At 40.0% G+C, this 19,908-nt stretch overlaps 2 protein-coding genes across 3 annotated transcripts in view; one reads left to right on the forward strand and one right to left on the reverse strand.

Annotated features, from left to right (window-relative positions):
• The window catches only part of trappc14 (trafficking protein particle complex subunit 14), a 31,590-nt gene extending 23,937 nt beyond the window's left edge, over positions 1-7,653 (forward strand). The window contains exons 9-12 of one of the 2 annotated variants that reach the window (XM_084712490.1): positions 1,283-1,422; positions 1,624-1,802; positions 2,078-2,242; positions 6,679-7,653. In XM_084712490.1, the coding sequence (XP_084568616.1) occupies positions 1,283-1,422; positions 1,624-1,802; positions 2,078-2,242; positions 6,679-6,682 (488 nt within the window). In that variant the 3' untranslated portion in view covers positions 6,683-7,653. Of the gene's footprint in view, positions 1-1,282; positions 1,423-1,623; positions 1,803-2,077; positions 2,247-6,678 lie in introns of those variants that run through there. The other variant, XM_084712491.1, reaches the window with a different exon arrangement.
• Positions 7,654-16,217: 8,564 nt separating this feature from the next.
• The window catches only part of zanl (zonadhesin, like), a 48,600-nt gene continuing 44,909 nt past the window's right edge, over positions 16,218-19,908 (reverse strand). Inside the window, exons 49-50 of the mRNA XM_084711771.1 lie at positions 19,487-19,530; positions 16,218-16,545 (exon numbers count right to left, since the gene is read on the reverse strand). Coding sequence (XP_084567897.1) covers positions 16,490-16,545; positions 19,487-19,530 — 100 coding nt within the window. The 3' untranslated portion in view covers positions 16,218-16,489. The remainder of the gene's footprint in view (positions 16,546-19,486; positions 19,531-19,908) is intronic.

The following is a 19,908-nucleotide window of genomic DNA, read 5'->3' on the forward strand; positions in this document are numbered from 1 at the left end:
GGAAACATGTTGTAGAAGCCCGTGAGATGTGTTTACTGGGTGTGTCAGTGTAAGAGCCAGCTCTCTTGAAAGCCAACAGAGAAGTACAGAAATGCTACAGTGAACAGACAGGTCTGATATCTGTGGGAGTGGGCGCTAAACACAGTTTGATTTCCAGCAGACACAGGCAGCAACAAGCTGGGGACCTGATGTTGTTAGCTGGTTCTGTTGTGTGATAAGAATAACACGCTCTGTACACTACTCCCTGTAAGACTCTGTGACTCCACATTTTCTTTACTCCTACTCCTGATTTGAAACACAGAGTCTCGTACAGAGTTCTGAGTCATTCACACCCTGCTATTAGAAACGGATCTGTATCCAGATACGTTACTTGGAAAAAACATCTGAACTTGCCTTAGCCTTGCACTTTACGAAACCATTTATAAACCAAACCAAATATTCAGTACCTCACTCACTTACCAAGGGTGCAACATGTGGACAAAAGACTAATCTCTATAAACAGATATCTGTAGAGGAATGCAGAATCTCTAGGCATGTGGGAATGCATATGAATGAGAAATCACATGATAACTGATGGGATCAGAGTAGGACTGTGTAATGGCAAGAATGTAGTGATGCCATACGCATCCTGATATGAGGGATATAAGGGTTATGTTGTGATAAATTGTGATAGTGTGAGCAAAGTGACATATTGCTACTTTTTAAATCAGATTTTTGGGAAACTGTCATACTATAAAGAACACACCAAATAGAAAAAAGTGATTTTTTATTTATTTATTTGTTTTGTAAGCTGAACGGTTAGATGTCATATAGATGACAACAGTGTGTGTTGTGATTAGCAGTTTTAAAAATCACGTGCTGAGATTGGTTGTTGTAAGACTCACCTGTGTTGTGATAGTTTTTTAATCATTTACGCCTTTCATTAACGTGTGTTTTTCCTTGGATGATGTGTCTGGATACAGATCACGTTTTAATAAACACAGGGGTTTTAGATGTCTTACTTGCATGAAGCAGCCAATGTTGAAATAACCTCAATGAAAAGTAACATCAATTGGAATCAGAAACTGTGACACTACAAATACTTTTCTCAATCAAGTGCAGTCACATCTAGTTTGCTGGGTTTTTTTTTGTTTTTTTTTTGGAGTGACTGGAGTGTGTGTTTGTTCAGTAGGTCAGTAAACATGCCTGTTTAAAAAGCTGTATACACTGAACCTCCTGTGAGTCATCAAGTTTTCTATCTGAATCTACTTCCTCATTCTTTCTCCTCTTATCTGTTGATCAGCTCAGAGAGGAGATCAGCAGGACCCCAGGTTGGGGGCAGTGGTATGCCAGTCTCCACTAAACCACCTGGGACAGTGCAGGAAAGGCTCCACCCTGTCCTTCACCGTGGCCTTCCAGATCCTCAAGACCGGACTCTTTGAGGTACCAGAGTCTTTCTTTCTTTTTTCTTTCCTTCACACAATTGGTCAATCCAGTAGGGTTTCACTGTCACATAGATATGTTGGTTCTGCAGATGCATTAATACAGTCTTTAACTAACAAAACAAACACTGGTCCATCCAGTAATACTCAGAGTGCTCTTCCATTTGGTCCATCCTTGTCCTGCTCCATGATAACACTACAGCTGAGCCAGCACATGAAGCTGAAGCTGCAGTTCACGGCCTCAGTGTCCTCTCCTCCAGTGGAGCCTCGATCACCACTGAGGAACTCACCATCATCCTCCAGAGAGCTGCTGGAGAGACACAGCCTGGGAAGGTCTCAGAGCTTCTCCCACCAGCACCCGTCCAGGTCACATCATGTCAGGTATGGCGGATCAGTGCTCCAAACCACTTTCTGAAACCTGTATAAGAAAAACAAGTGTGTTGTCTCCTTCTCATATATATATTGGCATTAAATAATATTAAAAAAGCGATTTGGGCTCACTCAGATGTTTAGCCAGGTGTAATAGTCTAATTACTTCCCAGGACATATGATGTTATTGTAAGAAACACACATAATGCAGGACAGGAGAGACATTTACAAATGGACCTACACATTCTATCCTCATGTCCGTGACACAGTGTCTCTGCTGGCTCCAGGTCAGCCAGTGTAATGGAGCATCGGGCCATCACACCTCCTGTAGGATCTCCAGCAGGCAGAGCGCTCCCGCTGCCCCCCGACCACACCCTCATTTCACTGGACAAGATAGCCAAGAGAGAGTGTAAGGTGTTAGTGCTGGAACAGGTCCAAGAGGCTCCCAGCAGGTAAGACAACAGCTCCAACGCTTCCACAGTTTATTATGATGATGACATGACCTATTTCTGTTAACTTTCACTTTTATCTAAATGTACAATCAGAGTGGTAATAACTGTTTAGTCAAAGTATGGAGGTTAAAAGTGGTAAAAACTGTGGACACCTGATGTTTCATCTCATGTAAGAATCAGTATGATGGGTATGGAACCTCAATGGAATTTCTTTTTGTCCACATGTGACAAAGAACTAATCATCAAGCTCTGGTTGTTGTTTTTCCTTTTTAAAATGACATAACATTCAAATGTTACTCTAGTTCAGTGGTTTCTCTTACTAAAAAAACTAAGGTAGAAAATACCACAGATAGGCCTGTGCAGTATACTGGTTCGTACCGAAAACCAGTCTTTATTTTCGTTATGATATGTATTTTTCATATACCGCCATACCGGTGAATAGCTCAAACAATGTCTGGAACGTGCGTGGTGGGAAAGTGTTTCAGCGGGACCCATTTCACTGCTGCACGCCAACACCACAGGCGTGCTTGTTTCAGCGTGCGTTCTAGGGATGTTACTGGTGACGTATTTCCCTGTCTATTTAGTCTAGTCGACTAGTCTAACACTAAGAAAACACTCCGAAAGCAGTTAAAATTTAGCAGAATTTATTAATTTTTAATGTCTGAAAAAAATACTGTGTATTTAGAGCCATTTGAAGCTGTTAGTCACAGTCTACAATCGCCAAATCGTACTTTAAATGCAGCTGAAATGTGCGCTACTTTGCTCTGTGCAGTACAAACCTTACACAAAGTACAAAACATGACAACAACTCAATAAACGCTTCACCTTTCCAGACCGAAGAGGGTCACAGTGTCTGCAGGTAAAGGACCCAGAGCTAACGTTAGCTGCCAGCCTGACACACAGTGTGGCAGTTACAGCAGCGAAATTATGAAATGAAAGAAACTGTCTGTGACAACTGATGCAGCATATCAGAGGTAAACTGGGAGATGAGGCTGTACCCAACTCAGAATTTTCTGAGTGTAGTCGGATTTGGCTGTTCAATGTGGATATTTGAGGATTCATTCCTTTTCTTCATATCGATGTTCACAATTTTTGTAAACAAGTCAAGTTAAAGCCTGGATCATACTCCCAGTTGGACCTGCTCTGAGCTAATATGTACCAACTAAGCCCAGGATATATCAGAGATGTGCAGCAACATTTATCATATGGTATTAAGTTGCTGTGAGCTGTAAATTTTCTGCTTCCGGCCAGTGCCTCTGTTCCTCTGGGCTACTGCCTCCATCTCACTTTATTGCTACGTGTCCATGATGTGATGCTGCTGTCCATGTACACATAGGTGCCATCTATGAAGCTGAAGTTGGGGGTTCAATGACAGGCAAAGCAGGAAAAATCCAGTTGTAAAATTGGTATAGACTGATAAATTTCATTGGCATTTGAAAGGACTACAAATAAATATGCTTATTATTCTTAAGACTTAATTTTCATGCGGGGCAGTGTGTGTTGTGTTACTCTTATGTGCCAAGCACACCGAGCACTTTAATTGATTGGTTAACAATCACAAAGCATCATGAATCACCTCTGATCAATAATACACATAATACAGTAACTTGTGGCTGAGTTTGCTGTGACATTTGGAATCTCAGACAAAATTCCAGGTGAAGCCCAGAGTGTGCAGGAACACTCGATTCATACTTTATCCAAAATACTTAAGCATCTGATGAATTTACCTTGAACACTTTCCTGTGGGAAAAAAAAGCGCCCCTCACTGAAGACGGACGCCAAAAGTAAAAGAGTTTTGCCTTTTAGCTTTGAGTGATCATTAACTTTATTAAGCAGACCATATTAAACATTGCAGCGTGCACAGTAGGAGCCTCTGAACATGAACAAAATAAGGATTCATCAGCTCAATATGGTGACTCTGAAAACACCAAATGACTTGATTTTACAAATTCCATTATTTTAAAATATTACATATTGTGAAATATCACGTCCATGAGGATGTTCAGTCTGACAGTAATAGATCATGGCATTTATCCTTGCAGCTGCAGTGAAGATCAAGCTGCATGCGTTGTGTGCAGTTTATATTATGTTCGTTATGATGTTGAGTAATGTTGAAATGATGTTCTTCTGACCCAGTAGTTATTAATACCACCAGATAAAACACTAAAGTGGTCAGCTTTGTAACCCACATACATCAGGATTGTGTGCTTCTGTTCCTGGGATAGAAAATGTGAATTTTAGGAAAATATTAATCCATACTCACCTCACCTCATCACATATTACAGAAGCTGACATTTCTTGCCCTCTCTGTGTTCGACCCAAGTCAGCGTCCATGTTCATGTCCACTTTGGAGTTTATTTAGACCTTCAAACTATACAGCTTCCAGTACCCGATACAGACCTCTTCACTGAATGGACAGGACATCTTGACTTAACAGAGTGATATTATACCAGAGAAAAAATGAGGAGCGCCCACTCTGCAGCTGCTTCTAAGGATCAAAATGTTTCTTGAAGTGCACTGCAAAATAACCTAAGAGCCAGTTTCCATGAGTACATCCCAAGTTCCTTATTTGACATTTCTTAACTCCTTGAAGTTCTTCTGCTCCACCATCTTGAAGTCTGCCCAACAGCTTTTATTTCACCAAAGTCTTTACTTCTGCTGTGCCCAGTTATTGATTGGATTGATTGGACCCTGCAGCTGATCATATTGATCTGATACATCTCAGCATCACTGGAGTTTCATGCCAGAGAAAAGACAAATAGCAGATTAAACTCAAGTGTATCATGCCCAAGTTTTTATATTTGACCTGTTTTCTTATTCACCATCCAGTTAAAAATCTGTGCTCACTTTCAGTCTGAACAGTAAATCAACCACAAACAACCTTTCTGGTTTATTGTTGTGGACACTTTTTACATCATTAATTGTCATTTCATTCATTCACATGTGAGACTTATCATTCCTCAGGCTGGGCAAAAAGTCAATATTGTATGGTATCATGATATGAGACTAGATATCGTGATAGATCTTGCATGTTGTTATATTGAGATATGGCATAAGTGTTGTCTGTTCCTGGTTTTAAAAGCTGTCTTACTGTAAAGTGATGTCATTTTCTGAACTTACCAGACTCTTCTAGCTGTTCTATTATTTGTCTTTATCCACTAGGTCATTAAATTAATGACTGATGATTATTTACCAAAAAATCTCATTTGGGTAATATTTTGTAAAAGTTATCTCTGCAACATTGTCTCAATATCTGGGTATTTAGTCAAAAATATTGTGACTTTTACCGATTTTGTGACTTTAGCCGCTTCCACCCCGCTTCATTTTTTGATTAAAAAAAAGTCCAGATTCTCTGATTTCAGCGTCTTAAATGTGAATATTTTCTGATTTCTTCCCTCCTCTCTGACACTAAACTGAATATCTTTGAGTTGTGGACAAAACAAGACATTTGAGGACATGATCTTGGACTTGGAACATCACTGATTGACATTTTTCACCATTTCACCATATTTTAAGACAAACAACTATTAATTGATGACTCAACAAGACACCTGAAATAATCAACTGATTAATCGACTGAAAATAGTCATCAGTTGCAGCCTCAGAGAACACAACATGTCACAATCTACATTATGAATTATTATCAATATTGACCGATATGAAACTTCATTATAATACTTTTCAGCTATATTGCCCAGGCCTAATCATTCCTGAGTGGCACATTTGATACAAGTTACAGTATTTAAATTTTTCTTGAAACATTTAGCCTGATAACTAATTTCCAGTGTTCAAAAGATGCCATGATCATATTCTGAATTATTCAACACTGAATCTGCAGTCAGAATATTAATAAATATAGAGGCAATAAATAATAAAAAAGACACTCTCCCAGTAGTAGCATGAATCCTGTGAGCAGATATACAGAAAATACAGAATAAATAAGTAGAGAATACAGGTGGATCTTAATGTGCTGGTGTTTGTGCAACAGGTAACAGTCTGCTTGTCTGGCAGTGATGAGAACTGTCAGCCTTTATTAGTATGTTAAAGCCAACTGACAAACATTGCTTCACATGACTCTTTAGAGGAAAGGACTTCTCTTTTCTCTAAAACCATTAGGAGGGACTAAGATGCATGTGAGGGAAACTCAAATGGAACTAAAGGACTCTGGGTGTAGCCTGTGAGGTGATTTGCATGTATTTGTGCACAGAATGCTCAGTTATGCTGGAAATACTGTTTATGAAATGGGACATTTTTCAGTCACTGTGAAACAACCTGTTTCATGCCTGTTATTGAAGGTTGTCAGAGCCGCTACCATTTTATATCAGGTTCTTAGACAGAAGCAGCTGCATGTGATATAACAGTGGTTAGGAACCAGTAAGGTATAAGAAGCAAGAGATAAGACTAGTCACATCCTGTCCCTCTGTTTCTGCTGTCAGATGACCTGGAGATGAAGGTTTGACCAGAGACACAAACATCAGTGTTTGATCTCTGCTCAGCGGCCTGAGACTCATCCTCTGCCTGAAGGAGAGAAACGCCGAGCTGCAGTCAACACAGCTGGATGGCGGGATGTGAGGGAGTGAAAACAAAAGGTGATTGGCCAGAGAGGAGGAGCCGTGCTGATGTGGTGAGGAGGATGATGGAGTGATGCTGCAGGGCAGAGATGATGAAAGAACAGAAACGGCCTTGTGGAGCTACAACATTTCTTCATCCCTCCACTTCCTCAAATCAACATCAAAGTTTCCTCTCCATCAGAGTTTGTTGTTTTTTTTAACTTTACACTTCCTACTTTTATTTCCCTCAAGCCTTCATTCCACAGCTTCTTTTTATTGCCTTCCTATGCCTGGGTAACTTTAGGGAATCTTCATCGACTTATAGTTTTCATTTTAATGGCAGCTCTTGTTTTTTTTTTGTAGCATATGATCAGGAAACAAAGCTTGTGTCAGGCAGGAAGCACAGATGAAGCTGGATGGATCCAATAGTTTGTATTTGTCTTGATGATGAAACAATCCAGCATTTTATGGCAGACATGTTTGGCATCAAACCCGCAGTCAGATCAGGGAAAACTGCTATCCTAGCTGCATCTGAAAACAGTCCTCTTTCCACCTTGTACACTACAATCCCAGCCAACACCTTTGGGATGAACTGGAACGCAGACTCTGTCAGCCACACCTTATCTCCCAACACTGAGGGAGTTCATTCTGCAATGGAGTAGAGTTGAGTAGAGTTACATTATGTGGCTTCATTTGGTGACATCATCAACATACATCTTAGTAACTTTGTATTTGTTGTCTTCCCTCAGCTGATGATCTACATGGCTCATAAAGAAAATCATCAGAAAAAAAATATAGTGACGGGTAGACGACTTTTACAGCTGATTTAATCTGAAACTCTGAATAGCACCAGTTACCATGGTGATCTAGCCAGGTTAAAGGACTAAACTACAGCTCTAGACCCAACATACATCGCTAACCCTCACTAATCTCACCTCGTAGTGCACCTCTCTGTTGTGACTCAGCCATTTTTGAGTAACAAATAGTTCCAGCAGCAATGTTCCACCTGTTCATGTTAGTCAGACCGCTTTGGGGTTGATAAATGGTGTTTTTTGTGTGTGTTTTTTTTAATCTCTTGACACAGCTAGGCTAGCAGTTTCCCCCTGCTTCCAGTCTTTGCACTAAGCTAAGCTAAACATGCTCTGAAACTAATTCTGTGCTGATATACAGCTCTATTCATTCCCAAAATGTCAGACTGCTCCTTTAAATAAGCTGGAACAGATAGTGCTCTATATTCTGAGTGGGAAGTTCCCATCTGATAGGTTACCTGCACCCTCTGTATGTCTTTTATTCAGTCTCTATTTTCATTTGTTACATTCCCTAGAAATACAAAGAAGCCTCGTCTGGGTGATATTAACATTGAAAGATTTAAGTTTACAGAAATGTAAATGTAACTGTTCGTGTGTTTTTTAAGTGGAGCAGAGACATGATGGAGGCTTACACTGGATGACAGCAGCATCTTACCAAGACTTGAATGGCTGCTTTGCCTTGCACCTTTTCCTGAAACAGATGTTTGTAGTCTGCACATGTGTTGGAAAAAGTCTTATTTCTAAAATGTGAGTCTTTACACTGGCTGATTTATTTAAATTGAATTGTCTTAATGCTGTCTATTTATTTTCAATGTTGGATTGTTAATTTTCCGTTCTTTGGAGTGGGATTTTAATTTGATGTTTCAGTTTTTTCTTTGAGCCCTCTTCATTTCAATGTCCAGCAGTGTAGCATGTCCAATAATAGCTGACAGTGAACTGCATGTTTAACATGAGCCTCATGTCTCTGCAGAGGAAACATGCTGCTCACAGACAGTGGTTTGTGATGACATTCACTTTCTTTTAAACTTTGGAAAAAATACAAATTTATGGCATTTTCCTGTGAACACACAGTGTATAGTGCACACATTAAAATCATAAAAGCTATGGAGGATGTTCTCAAAAACAATGTACAAACTTATTACTTAAAAGTAATGTCTTAATAACCACCCACAATCCACCAGAAGTGTGTGGTGGTGCCTGCATCCACAGAGACCCTGCCTCCATCCATACCTTCTTATTTTCTTATCATTTTGCTGCTCGAGACACTTCACCAGCCCAAAACGCCTGTATTTGACATCCTGGTAATGAGACTCAACAATCAACCATCTTTCAAACAGCAACTGACAAATCCTTCAGATTCTACCTTTAACATGCAGTATTGTCAATGATTTACACTCCACTACCTGTAGAAGGTCTTCATGTCAGTCTAGTGAAGGCTTATGTCACATCATTTCAAATCTTTCTGCTGCAGATGTGATTCACACGCACATCTGGAGAGTTTGTGTAAAAAGTAGGATTACAGAAACATGGCTGATTGAGTCTTGAGGCTGAAATGTACATCACACCCCACATTATTTCAGAGTTGACAGACCAGTGAGTCACTGCCTCATTAAAATCATAGGGCTTCATCCCTCTGACTGCACAGTAACGTCACATTTACCATGAAGACTTGAAGACACAGTATCTTATGGAAAACATAGAAAAGTATAAGGCGTAAGTGTGCTCTGTACAGTAAGTGGCACTGTAGTTGTTCTGCACGAGATTTGGAAGAGATTTCAGATTAAAAGCTTCATCCTGCAGTCGTTAATGTCCACAGCAAATACTGTCTTTGATTTTTGGACCAAAGTGTTGGTGGTTAGTGTTAGCTGGCTGCACAAAAGGTCAGTGAGTCAGTAAAGTCATAGGAATCTTCTGTCAGGACACTGTTCATCCTGAACATCAGAATGTTCAGAATTCAAACTTAGGAACAATGGGCTTCATGCATGAATTATTTGTTTATTCCTTTGAACAATGTAAGAACTTTTGGGAATTCCTCAATACAATAGTATTTCCTGTTTGTTCTCAGGTAAGAACAACATTTAAGAGAGCTCCAGACCAATTGTGAGCCAGTACGCACAAAATTCAGCTTGCGTTTTATGCTGTGAAATGTGATTTTTTTTTTTTTTGTTTGTTTGTGATCAATAATTTGTAGACAAAATGCAAAAAAAAAAGAAAAGCACAAAGAAAAATCCCTTCTGGGAACAAGCGCTGAACAGCAAGGATAAGAAATAAATAAAGAAATAGCTGAATTAGAGAACAAACAAAGAAAAATAAATAAAATAATAGCTACAGCTGTATTAAGATTAAAAACTAAAAAAAGAAAAAATGCCAGGAGACTGTCTTCCAACACTGTCTTCCTGTGAAACTCCAGCAGTGTTTTCCAGACTAACAAAATAAACTCGACCCTCAATCGGCATGAGGGTGGGTGAGTAAATAATGGCTGATTTTTCATTTTTGGGTGTACTGTCCCTTTAACATCACCTACCAGATGTCAGTGGTTTGCACTCAACTTTGCAGCCTTTATATAGATTTTTTGGGGGGTGTTTCCATATGCTTATTGAAAACTTCTTGGCAGCTGCATCCAATGAAAGATTTAAACTCGATTCATCTCGATTCATCAACACACTCGTTTGGCTTTCAGTGCACGTTTCATGAATCCCATGCAGGATCTTCATATTTTCCTCCTACTGCTTTGCTTCAGAACAAATACAAGAAAACAGTCAGAAAACATTCATGTGTGAGGCCCAGTGTGTGTTATTTTCTGACTGACACTGTTTTGTACACTGGACTTGTAATAACAGAATGTATTTAATTCTATTGAATCTGTCTGAACTCAGCTGCTGTGCCTCGTCATTTCATTCCTTTCACATGTTTTGAGTCATATTCAGTGTGTGGGGGAGGGTATTGTTGAATTTCCCAGTGCAGCATGTGTTTTGGGATCTCTGCCTTGATGACAAATAAAGCATTACTGGGTGATCTGTTGGTCTGTGTTTCATATTTATTCATCTGTTAGTCTATTGAAAATCTGTATTTTCAGCTGTATACATTTCAGCCCACATACCTCAAGACTGCAGTCCACAGCAGCTCCTAAAGCCTGAAGGGAGAGTCTTTAGTTTCATAGTTTCATGTAGACTCTTGAGGGGCCACTACGATCTGCAAGATAAGTCACTGTGATGTCTGCGGCAGAACTAGTGCAGTCCAGGCTAATTGCTTGGCCCCTGAAACTGCTGCTTGCAGTGTTGGCAAAGAGCCGCTCATCAGATGGACTTCACACTGCACTGCACTCTCCTGGGTCATCAGCACTACAACTGCCAAGTGTAAAAGTAGAGGCTGATGTTTTTATGGTATTGGAATCAATGTCATGTTTCATCATGTGACTGGGACAGGACAGGAAAATGTCAAGGTCAGTTTTTTACATAAAATATACACTTTTAACAGTTGTGGTCAGAAGTTTACATGCACTTGTAAAGAGCATGTACATCATGGCAGTCCTGAGTTTCCAATGATTCCTATAACTTAATTTTCTCTGACTGATTGACAGACGTGTCTTTGTCATAAAAAACATTCAGACATTATGGTTCTTTCATAAAGTCCACAGGTTCTCAGTGAGGTTTAAGTCAGGACTTTGGGAAGGCTGGTCTAAAACCTTAATTCTAGTCTGATTTAGTTGTTGTCTTGTTTGGAACACTGACAACCCTCTGGCTGATGGTTTTAGGTATTCCTGAAGAATTTGGAGGTAATCCTCCTTCTTCATTATTCCATTTACTTTCTGTAAAGCACCAGTTCCATTGGCAGCAAAACAGCCCCAGACCATAATACTACCACCACTGTGCTTGACAGTAGGTTTGGTGGCCTCTCCTTCTACCTTCCAGACATATTTATGGTCATTTTGGCCATATAGCATATAGATCTGACCATAGGAGTTTCCTCCAGAAGGGCTTTTCTTTATCCATGTGATCAGCAGCAAACTTCAGTCGAGGCTTAAGGCGCCACTTCTGGAACAAAGAGTTCCTCTTGCTTGGCAGCCTCTCAGTCCAGCGATCTAAAACACGTTTGACTGTGGACACTGATACCTGTGTTCCAGCAGCTTCTAATTCATTGCAGACCTACTTTTTGCTGATTCTTGGTTGACTCTTGATGATCCTGACCAACTGTCTCTCAGCAGCAGGTGATAGCTGATGCTGGTCCTGATCATAGCAGGGATTGTAGACCACACCATGATGTTATGTAAATCAAATGATGAGGCTTGTTCAAGATGAACTTTGCCTCGCCTGGAGACTAGATGAGATCAAAGAGACAAAAGGCTGCAGTCAAGTCGGACAGTCTCGAGTAGGCTTCAGAGAATCTACAGGAAGAGACACTAACATCCTGTTAGATCACCTGTAGGCTACCTGAAGTCTGCAGACCACGTTCATAGCTGGAGAAAGGAAGTGTGTTCCTGATCACTGATTGAAGTTGAAATAGATGACATGCCTCTTCTGTTACATGGAACCTTTGTTCTTTTATCTTTCTTATAAAGCACTTTGTAACTGTTGGACATATATATAACCTTTATTATTATTATCAACCACAAGGTATATGCTTGTGAAATGATTAAAATTTAATTGCACAACATAAGACTAATATATCCAGTGTTAAATATTACATTTACACATCTCATCTCATTGATCACGTGACTGTCAGGCACTTGATCTTGTGAGGTTATCTTTGTACACGAGTGCGTGACATCAGAGCAAATCAGGATCAAGTCAGGCACTAACTGGCATGCAATATGCAGCAAATACCAATGATTTATTCTGCACAGACCTGGCTCATCTCAAACACACCTATGGTCACACGAGACTTACTTCCTGTTGGCAGTAAGTGGTGCTATGTCTATGACTGCTGATTGGCATATAGATGTCTTCAGGCTCGGAATCTTATCAAACTTGTGAAATGTGGGGGCAATTGGACAATGTATAATGTAGTTACAACAACGTCCTGTTTTATGGCAATATAGATCAAAATTCAACACCTCACCACAGCTGCGTTGTTCAACAAACAGTCAAGCTTTTTGTAACATTTCATGGTAAAGGTCTCCAGATTGCATGCACTGATGTTGAAACCTATCTGATCAATTGTCTTGAAAGAGATTGTTCAAGTACAGTGCCTGGAAATGGCCAAAAATTTGTTCACATGGTGCAGGAAATTTAAAATGGACCAGTTCCTGTTGGGTTTGCACCATGGATCCAAGAGGCTTTATTGTGCGTTTGGACATGATACATGTGCCTACTGATTTTTATTGTGGATGTGAAACATATGACAGGTGCTGCTGTTTAGGGGGAGATGTCAAGTGATTCAGTCACACCCATCAGCATATTTTTTTTTTATTTTGAACATAATGTTTGTTATTCTTTTTGAATTCTTTCCTGTCTGTTCTGGTGGCTGGTTGCACCCACCTGACCAGTGCAAGATGAGTTTAGACTGTGGGTTGATGGGAATTTGATGGGACAGAACAGGAATTTTTATTTTTCGTCATGGCGCTAGGGTGGGATGGGGGTTAAAATCCACCCCTTGTCACTCTCTGGAGTGAAGTCAATCAGTTCTGGATATATGTGAAGGACAGTCACACACATGCATTTACAGTTAGATAATGTTGCTATAGTGCCACCTGTTGGTCAAATAGTGCCACATTATGTCTACACACATCCACCACACATGGTTGCAACAGCACAAAATGTTCAGAAAACAACATTTTCTTTAATATAAGCCCCACTCTCAGCATTTGAGGAAGTTTACATCACTGTCTGTTTTATCAAAAATCTGAAAAAGTCATTTTTTCCAGCTTCTGTACCAAATTTGGTAGTGATTCCTCAACATTTGTAGGAGTAGCCAAAAAAACAGATCTGGACATAATTCAAAATGGTAGAAAATTGTTCTAGATGCAGAGGGGCATGGCTTATTTGGATTTATATTTATTATTTATATGGACTTGTTTGCAGAGAGAAAATTTTGTTTCTGAGATGGTTCAAAAGTTTCAGCCCAAAACATAAAGTTTGTTGTTCTAGCACTATCATCTCACCACATTGCACCAAATCAGTACTTGATAAAAATATATATCATTTGAAGATTTCTTTCAACTTGTTTCTCTCACAACCAGTGTTGGGACTAACGCGTTACAAATATAACGCCGTTATTTTTTGCAGTAACTAGCAATCTAACACATTATTTTTTAAATTCAGTAACTCAGTTAACATTACTACATGATGCATTACTCCATTATTTTACGTTATTTTTTGTGTAGTCTCGGCTAGAGAATGAGCTGCAGCCAGAGCCGTGTAGTCCTGAATCTTCCTGTGTGTGTGTGTGTGTGTGTGTGTGTGTGTGTGTGTCAGCGGGGAGACAGGAGAAGACACGCTGTGTGGGCGTGTCTGTTTATAAGACTGGTATCATGGCGTCGGCGGCGGAGCCCAAGTCAAGTTTCTTTACATGGAGATATTCTCACTACTTGACCTTTGTCGAGCACAAAGACAAGAACGTTTTAGTTAAAAGTTGTGTCTTGGATCAAAGATCTTATCTACTGCCCAAAATAGCAATTCAAACCTGTTGAAACACCGACAGAAACAACATGCTGCGACAAAGCTAGTAGCTAAGAGTACAGACACAGACTCTGATGCCACTTCACCTCCACCACCTAAGCAACAACGGCTGGATTTTAACCGAGGGACTGACTGCTCCTGCTAACCAGGAAAAAATTGATAAAGCCATTGCAGGGTATGTTGTAGAAGACATGCAGCCAATTTCTATTGTGGAGTCGCCCGCTTTCAGGAAGCTAGTTAGCATGATACCACGTGTCACACGGCAAATGGGACGAAACACTTTTTCTAAGTACCTGGAGCGTGAATACGCAAAAATGGAAACCGAGCTAAAGAAAACTTAACTCAAAACTTAATGGGAGACCTTTTTTTTCATAGTAACTAAAAAGTTACTCTTCACAGTACTGCGTTACCTTTTGGTGTAAGTAATCAGTAAAGTAACTGAGTTACTTTTGAAATAAAGTAACTAGTAACTGGTTTTCAGTAACTAGCACAACACTGCTCACAACTATCGTTTTACCATTTTTAATTTTTTTTTTGCACTGATGACATCATAGTGTTAAATAAAGGTTCTTCTCACATTACATGTAGAGAGTTAATAGTTAACATGGAAGTATCGTACATGTAACCTGACATGCCAGATGACTGTTACACAGAAACATCTGTGAGGTTGTCCATAGAAACTGTTTGGAAAAAGGCAAGCACTTTCAGAAAAAAAAAAAACACTTGGCAAGTGATTGGATGAACCATCTGTCATGTCTAATGAGGCCTAGTCTCACATAGCCAGACCTCTCCACAACACTCAGCACAGGAGAAACTTCTGGCTCCACATGATCATTCTGCTATAGAGGAAAAAAAATGCTCTGCCATGTTTGCATTTCTTTAAACCAATAACAAATGTCTTGGGTGGAGCTAAGCCCAGGATGCAACACCGATACTGCTGCAAAATAGCATGGAGGGGGAATTTGTTTTGGTGGGACATTTGCACGTTACAAGGTTAGCTCGGGCATTAAAATGGCTACATCACTATAAAAAAAACAGCTAACTGCTGTTAGCTTGTTTACGTTCATACCATTAGCTTCCCAGGGGTGAATTTTATGTTTTCAGCATGTAGGTTGCAACTAGAAGGTTGTTCTTGTTTCCCGGGAACTTTGAAAATGTAGATAGTAGATGCCACAATGATACTTGAGGCAAGCGACCAGTGGGCATCTGGTTAGTCAGACTAAACACAGGCTAACTTCAACCAATCAGATCAACTCACTCTAACTGAAGCTTGCCAGAAGAAAAATGAAAACATCTTTTCCATTAAGAAAAGCCTTCAATGTCGTTCTTTGCTCTTCTTTCATTGAAGAAGTACTCTCCATTTCTGGTATAACTGATGCTATCAGTTTCTACACTAAACTTTTCAGGGGCTGCCATTGTTTGTTTGAGACGAGTTGTTTCCATGGACATTTCTCATTGTCATCACACCTAAACCCACACCCATAGCTGCCAGTAGTCTCGCCGAGGACACTGGCAGCTATGGCACCATCTCTGGTGCGGACTCAGATGGATAACTTGGACCCTCAGAAGAGGGATTCTTACACGAATCCAGCTGCCTTGCAAGGTAAGCGTACATGACCCATGTCTTTCTTGCAGGTTCTAGTGGTGACATTAGCTAGATGTAAAATCAGTGGATCATCAGAGTTTATGAATATATACTTCATCATCATTTCCAAATTTCAAGAAAAGTGTGGCCAAAAATCCCTGTAAAACACAGTATCTACTAGAGCTTGAGATCTGTGCCAATTCAAATTCCCCCTATGTATTATCCCTGTCACTGCTAACTCCTACTGTATGCTAATGAACGGGTTTGGGTCGGGATTGGGTTGGGTTTGGACAGAATTTTGTCGGGTTTGGGCCTTTTAGGCTCAATTTTTCAGGCCCAGTTAAAGTTCTAGTACCTACTATGTGTATGTTTAGGATGTGTCAGTGTTTTTTCAACAAATATAAAAGACAAACACACTTTCAAACACATTTTATTTTTTGCTTGCATTTCATTCCAAAAATACATTTACACTTAAAGGTACACAAAGGGAGATTTGTATTTTCCTGTAAATTAAACGCACACAAGTACATTGTCAAAAGCATAAGTTAAGAAAACAAAACACATCAGCATATGAACAAAATCTATTCACAAGACAAGAAGTACTTCCTTCATTTCTAACAGAATTTTATTTCTCTTTGGAAGTGTTTGTTTCATTCACTGAACAGGTTCAATGGTTTGTCATCACATCACATGGTGGTCACTCTCTCAGTGCTCTGGTCATCAGTGTTTTTATATGGTACACCTGAAAGAGAAAAAAATGGATGGATGTTACAGCTGCACCATCAGGAGGAATTTTACAGTTGATCAGCTGTCATATTTATTCATACTTATTAGGGGTGTGTATCTCACTGACTGAGATGATCCAATACGTATCTCGATACATGTTCAACAATACGATATATTTTATAAATCTTTAAGTGGCCAACAATTTGGTTCGATAAGATTCAGCTCTGTCACAATACGATACGATGCAATACAAGACAATGCAATGTGTCAGTCTTTACATTTTGATTCAAGTAATGCTACATTTGTAGAGTGCTGTTGTTGTCAAAAAATCTAATCTATTCTGTTACTAAATATAGTAACAGTAGAGACAGAGAGAGGGAGACTTTACAGTGATGTCAGTGATCTTATTATGAGTCTCATGTGTAAATGAGATGAGATAAATGAGAAACTTTAGAACTGTTTAAAATATCAGTATTTCTTCAGTAAGATGATGTGCTGCTCTGTTTCATATGAAGAGTGGTGTGGTTTTGATTAGTGTGGAGGAACAGTGATGCTCTGTGTTACCTGTTCTCACAGTGACATGACGTCTCTGTGGGTCAGACTCATGTCTCTGTACTCTGCTGTCAGACACATTTTGCATAAATGATTTGCAGCAGCGTTTCTCATCTTTCTTATGAAAAACAAACTGATTCTACATTTTCACATTATGAAAGTTTGGTGGTGCGACGCGGTACAATGTCACTTCTGTCGCTGTTTTCAGCGCCGTCTGTTTTGAGCAAATGAAAAGGAGACACAGGAGAAGGAGGAGGGAGCGCTTGTTTTTGTGATTGTGGCAGCAGGCTTCCAGCGAGAGCGGTGCAGACAGGAGAGAGAAGACGGAGGAAAGTTACAGTGGCAGCTCCCTAATTCCAAAATTAAACGTATGCGCATCCGAATGAGATGTATCGATACGCTAATGCTGCATCGATTTGTTTCTGAATCATGTTCAGCTTTTTGCCGATGTAGGCTGTCGTTACACCCCTAATACTTATGTAAAATCTTTCAACAGATATTCAACACAAATGGAGACTAAAGTCAACGGATTAAACACTCAACAGAACTTGTAATTTCTCCGTAATTTGTTTCAAAATGCAGAGTTCTTCATTATTTGAAGGATACTGGGAGATGGCAGATTCTTTAAGCAGTAGCACAATTTTTTGCCATAATTTGGCAAATTTTAACTTAACTTTAACTTTTTTCTCTTTGGTGTTTTCTTTGTCTAGGAGCTTTTGTTTTATTATTTTACTCAACTACATTGTAAATGAGGTCTCTGCCTTGATGTGTTTCCAAGTTAAAATAAATGATGAATGAATGGATAAAGTTCATGAAAAAGTCAGATAACGCTGTCTGTTGTTAACAATGGAGAGACTAAACTGACTCACTGGACGCACAGACCCAATATGCCTCTAGTCTGCTCTGATTGGCTGTACCCTTCCAGGCATTCCAGATTTTTGCTAAATGCTAACATTTGCCTTGGTATGATGGGAGGAGAGTGATTCAAGTATGGCAGCTCACATTTTTGTTCCCAGTGTTGTGTTAAGTCTGTTTCCCCATTGATGTGTTTCCCTTCACCCCAACCTCACCCCTCATCGCACCCAGAAGGGGTTTTGCAGCAACTGGAAGTAAGTTAATGTGACATGCCAAGTTTTGTCTCTTTCTATGTCCCAGCCACCTGTCTTTACTGCCGGCAGCTCTAACTGGCAGGCGTACACCAACCACACCCAGCAATGAGTGCTCTGCTTGAACCACCACTGCCCAGAACTACCCAAGTCCCCCAAGTCCAGCAACCCCTGCAGGCGCTACCTTGCTGTTGTGCCATTTTTTGGGGGGAGAGTTAAGGATGAGGTTCAGGTGAGGTTAAGGTAAATGGAAACAGACTTTGATAGAACACAGAGAACAAAAACATGAGCTGCAGGGTTGTAAGCTCTCCTCTTGGTCCTGACCAGTTCACAGTGCTGGTTAGAATCATAGCTGGTAATGGTAACATTTAGTGAATGCCCTGAAGTATAGATGAATCCGGTGACCGTTTGTGTGTTCTACCATCTGTCACTCTCTGTGTTGTGTCTAGAAGGGAACCCAACATTTGTGACATTTTTCGTGGTTTTGGATCTTATGAGATCTTGCGGGTCTGGGGTTCCCTTCTAGTCACCGTGTCTGGACAATTGGACAGACAGCAGCACTCTTCATGAAATAAAGGTTTGTCTGTTTCGCATTGTTTTTTTTCCAAAGTTGAAGTTTGACATGACTGTTGGAACAGAGCTGTACAGTTTCTTTCAAACTTCCTAGACATTGTTGTCAGAAGTAATGTTACATAAACAGTAAGTGTAAAAGTAGAAAATGATAAACTTCTCATGACAGCTCGCATTCATGCTCACTCATACTGGAGAAATCAGCGCAGCTATGGGCAGCATGTTAACTTCCTTTACTTTGTCGGATTTGTCTATAGCCAATCAGAGTAGGGGTGGGTCTTTCTGCAAGGCATGCTGGGTATACACGTCCAGTGAATCAGCTTGGTCTCTCCCTGATGTTAACTGTAGCTGGTGTTAGCTAGTTAGCTTGGGCTAAGCAAGTAGTTCAGTCGACAACAAAACCAACCACTTGTGACACTCTAATGTCATGCTCAAACATAAAGCTGAACACTACCTTTAAATTTGATAAGTTGTCACAACAAAGACATTGCAAACAATGTCAACTTGGCATTATAGAAGACATAATTGACTGAATGACACTTTAAGACTGCAGTCATAAACATAAATTAAGTGTTACCAAGAGTTCTGATAAAGATGTCAGCTGAAGCCGTGGATTTACAGTTTGACAAACTATCACTTTGCCAAACCTGCTCAAACCTGCATGATTAGGCATATTTAGTCCAGTTAATGGTATCTCTGCATTAACAATAAAGATCTTAAAGTTCTTACTTGCTGATTTCATACTGAGTTTTTTCTCCTCGTACTTCTTTTTCCTGCAGAGAGAAAGAACAGAGGTGAGACACTTCAACATGAATGTGTTTGCGCCTGCAGCACAGAGGACAGATGAGTTTGAAGTCAAAAAGACACAGTAAAGACATCCAGTGAATCAAGCCCTGCTCTTTCTAGTACTCATAAATGTTCCCAGTCCTCATAAATGTTCCCAGTGCTCACACATGCTCCCAGTCCTCATACAACATGTCCCAGTCCTCATAAATGTTCCCAGTGCTCACACATGCTCCCAGTCCTCATACAACATGTCCCAGTCCTCATACATGTTCCCAGTGCTTATACATGCTCCCAGTCCTCATACAACATGTCCCAGTCCTCATAAATGTTCCCAGTGCTTATACATGCTCCCAGTCCTCATACAA

The sequence above is a fragment of the Lutjanus erythropterus genome, chromosome 23 (assembly GCF_056507025.1).
Source record: "Lutjanus erythropterus isolate fLutEry1 chromosome 23, fLutEry1.hap2, whole genome shotgun sequence".
NCBI lineage: Eukaryota > Metazoa > Chordata > Actinopteri > Lutjaniformes > Lutjanidae > Lutjanus > Lutjanus erythropterus.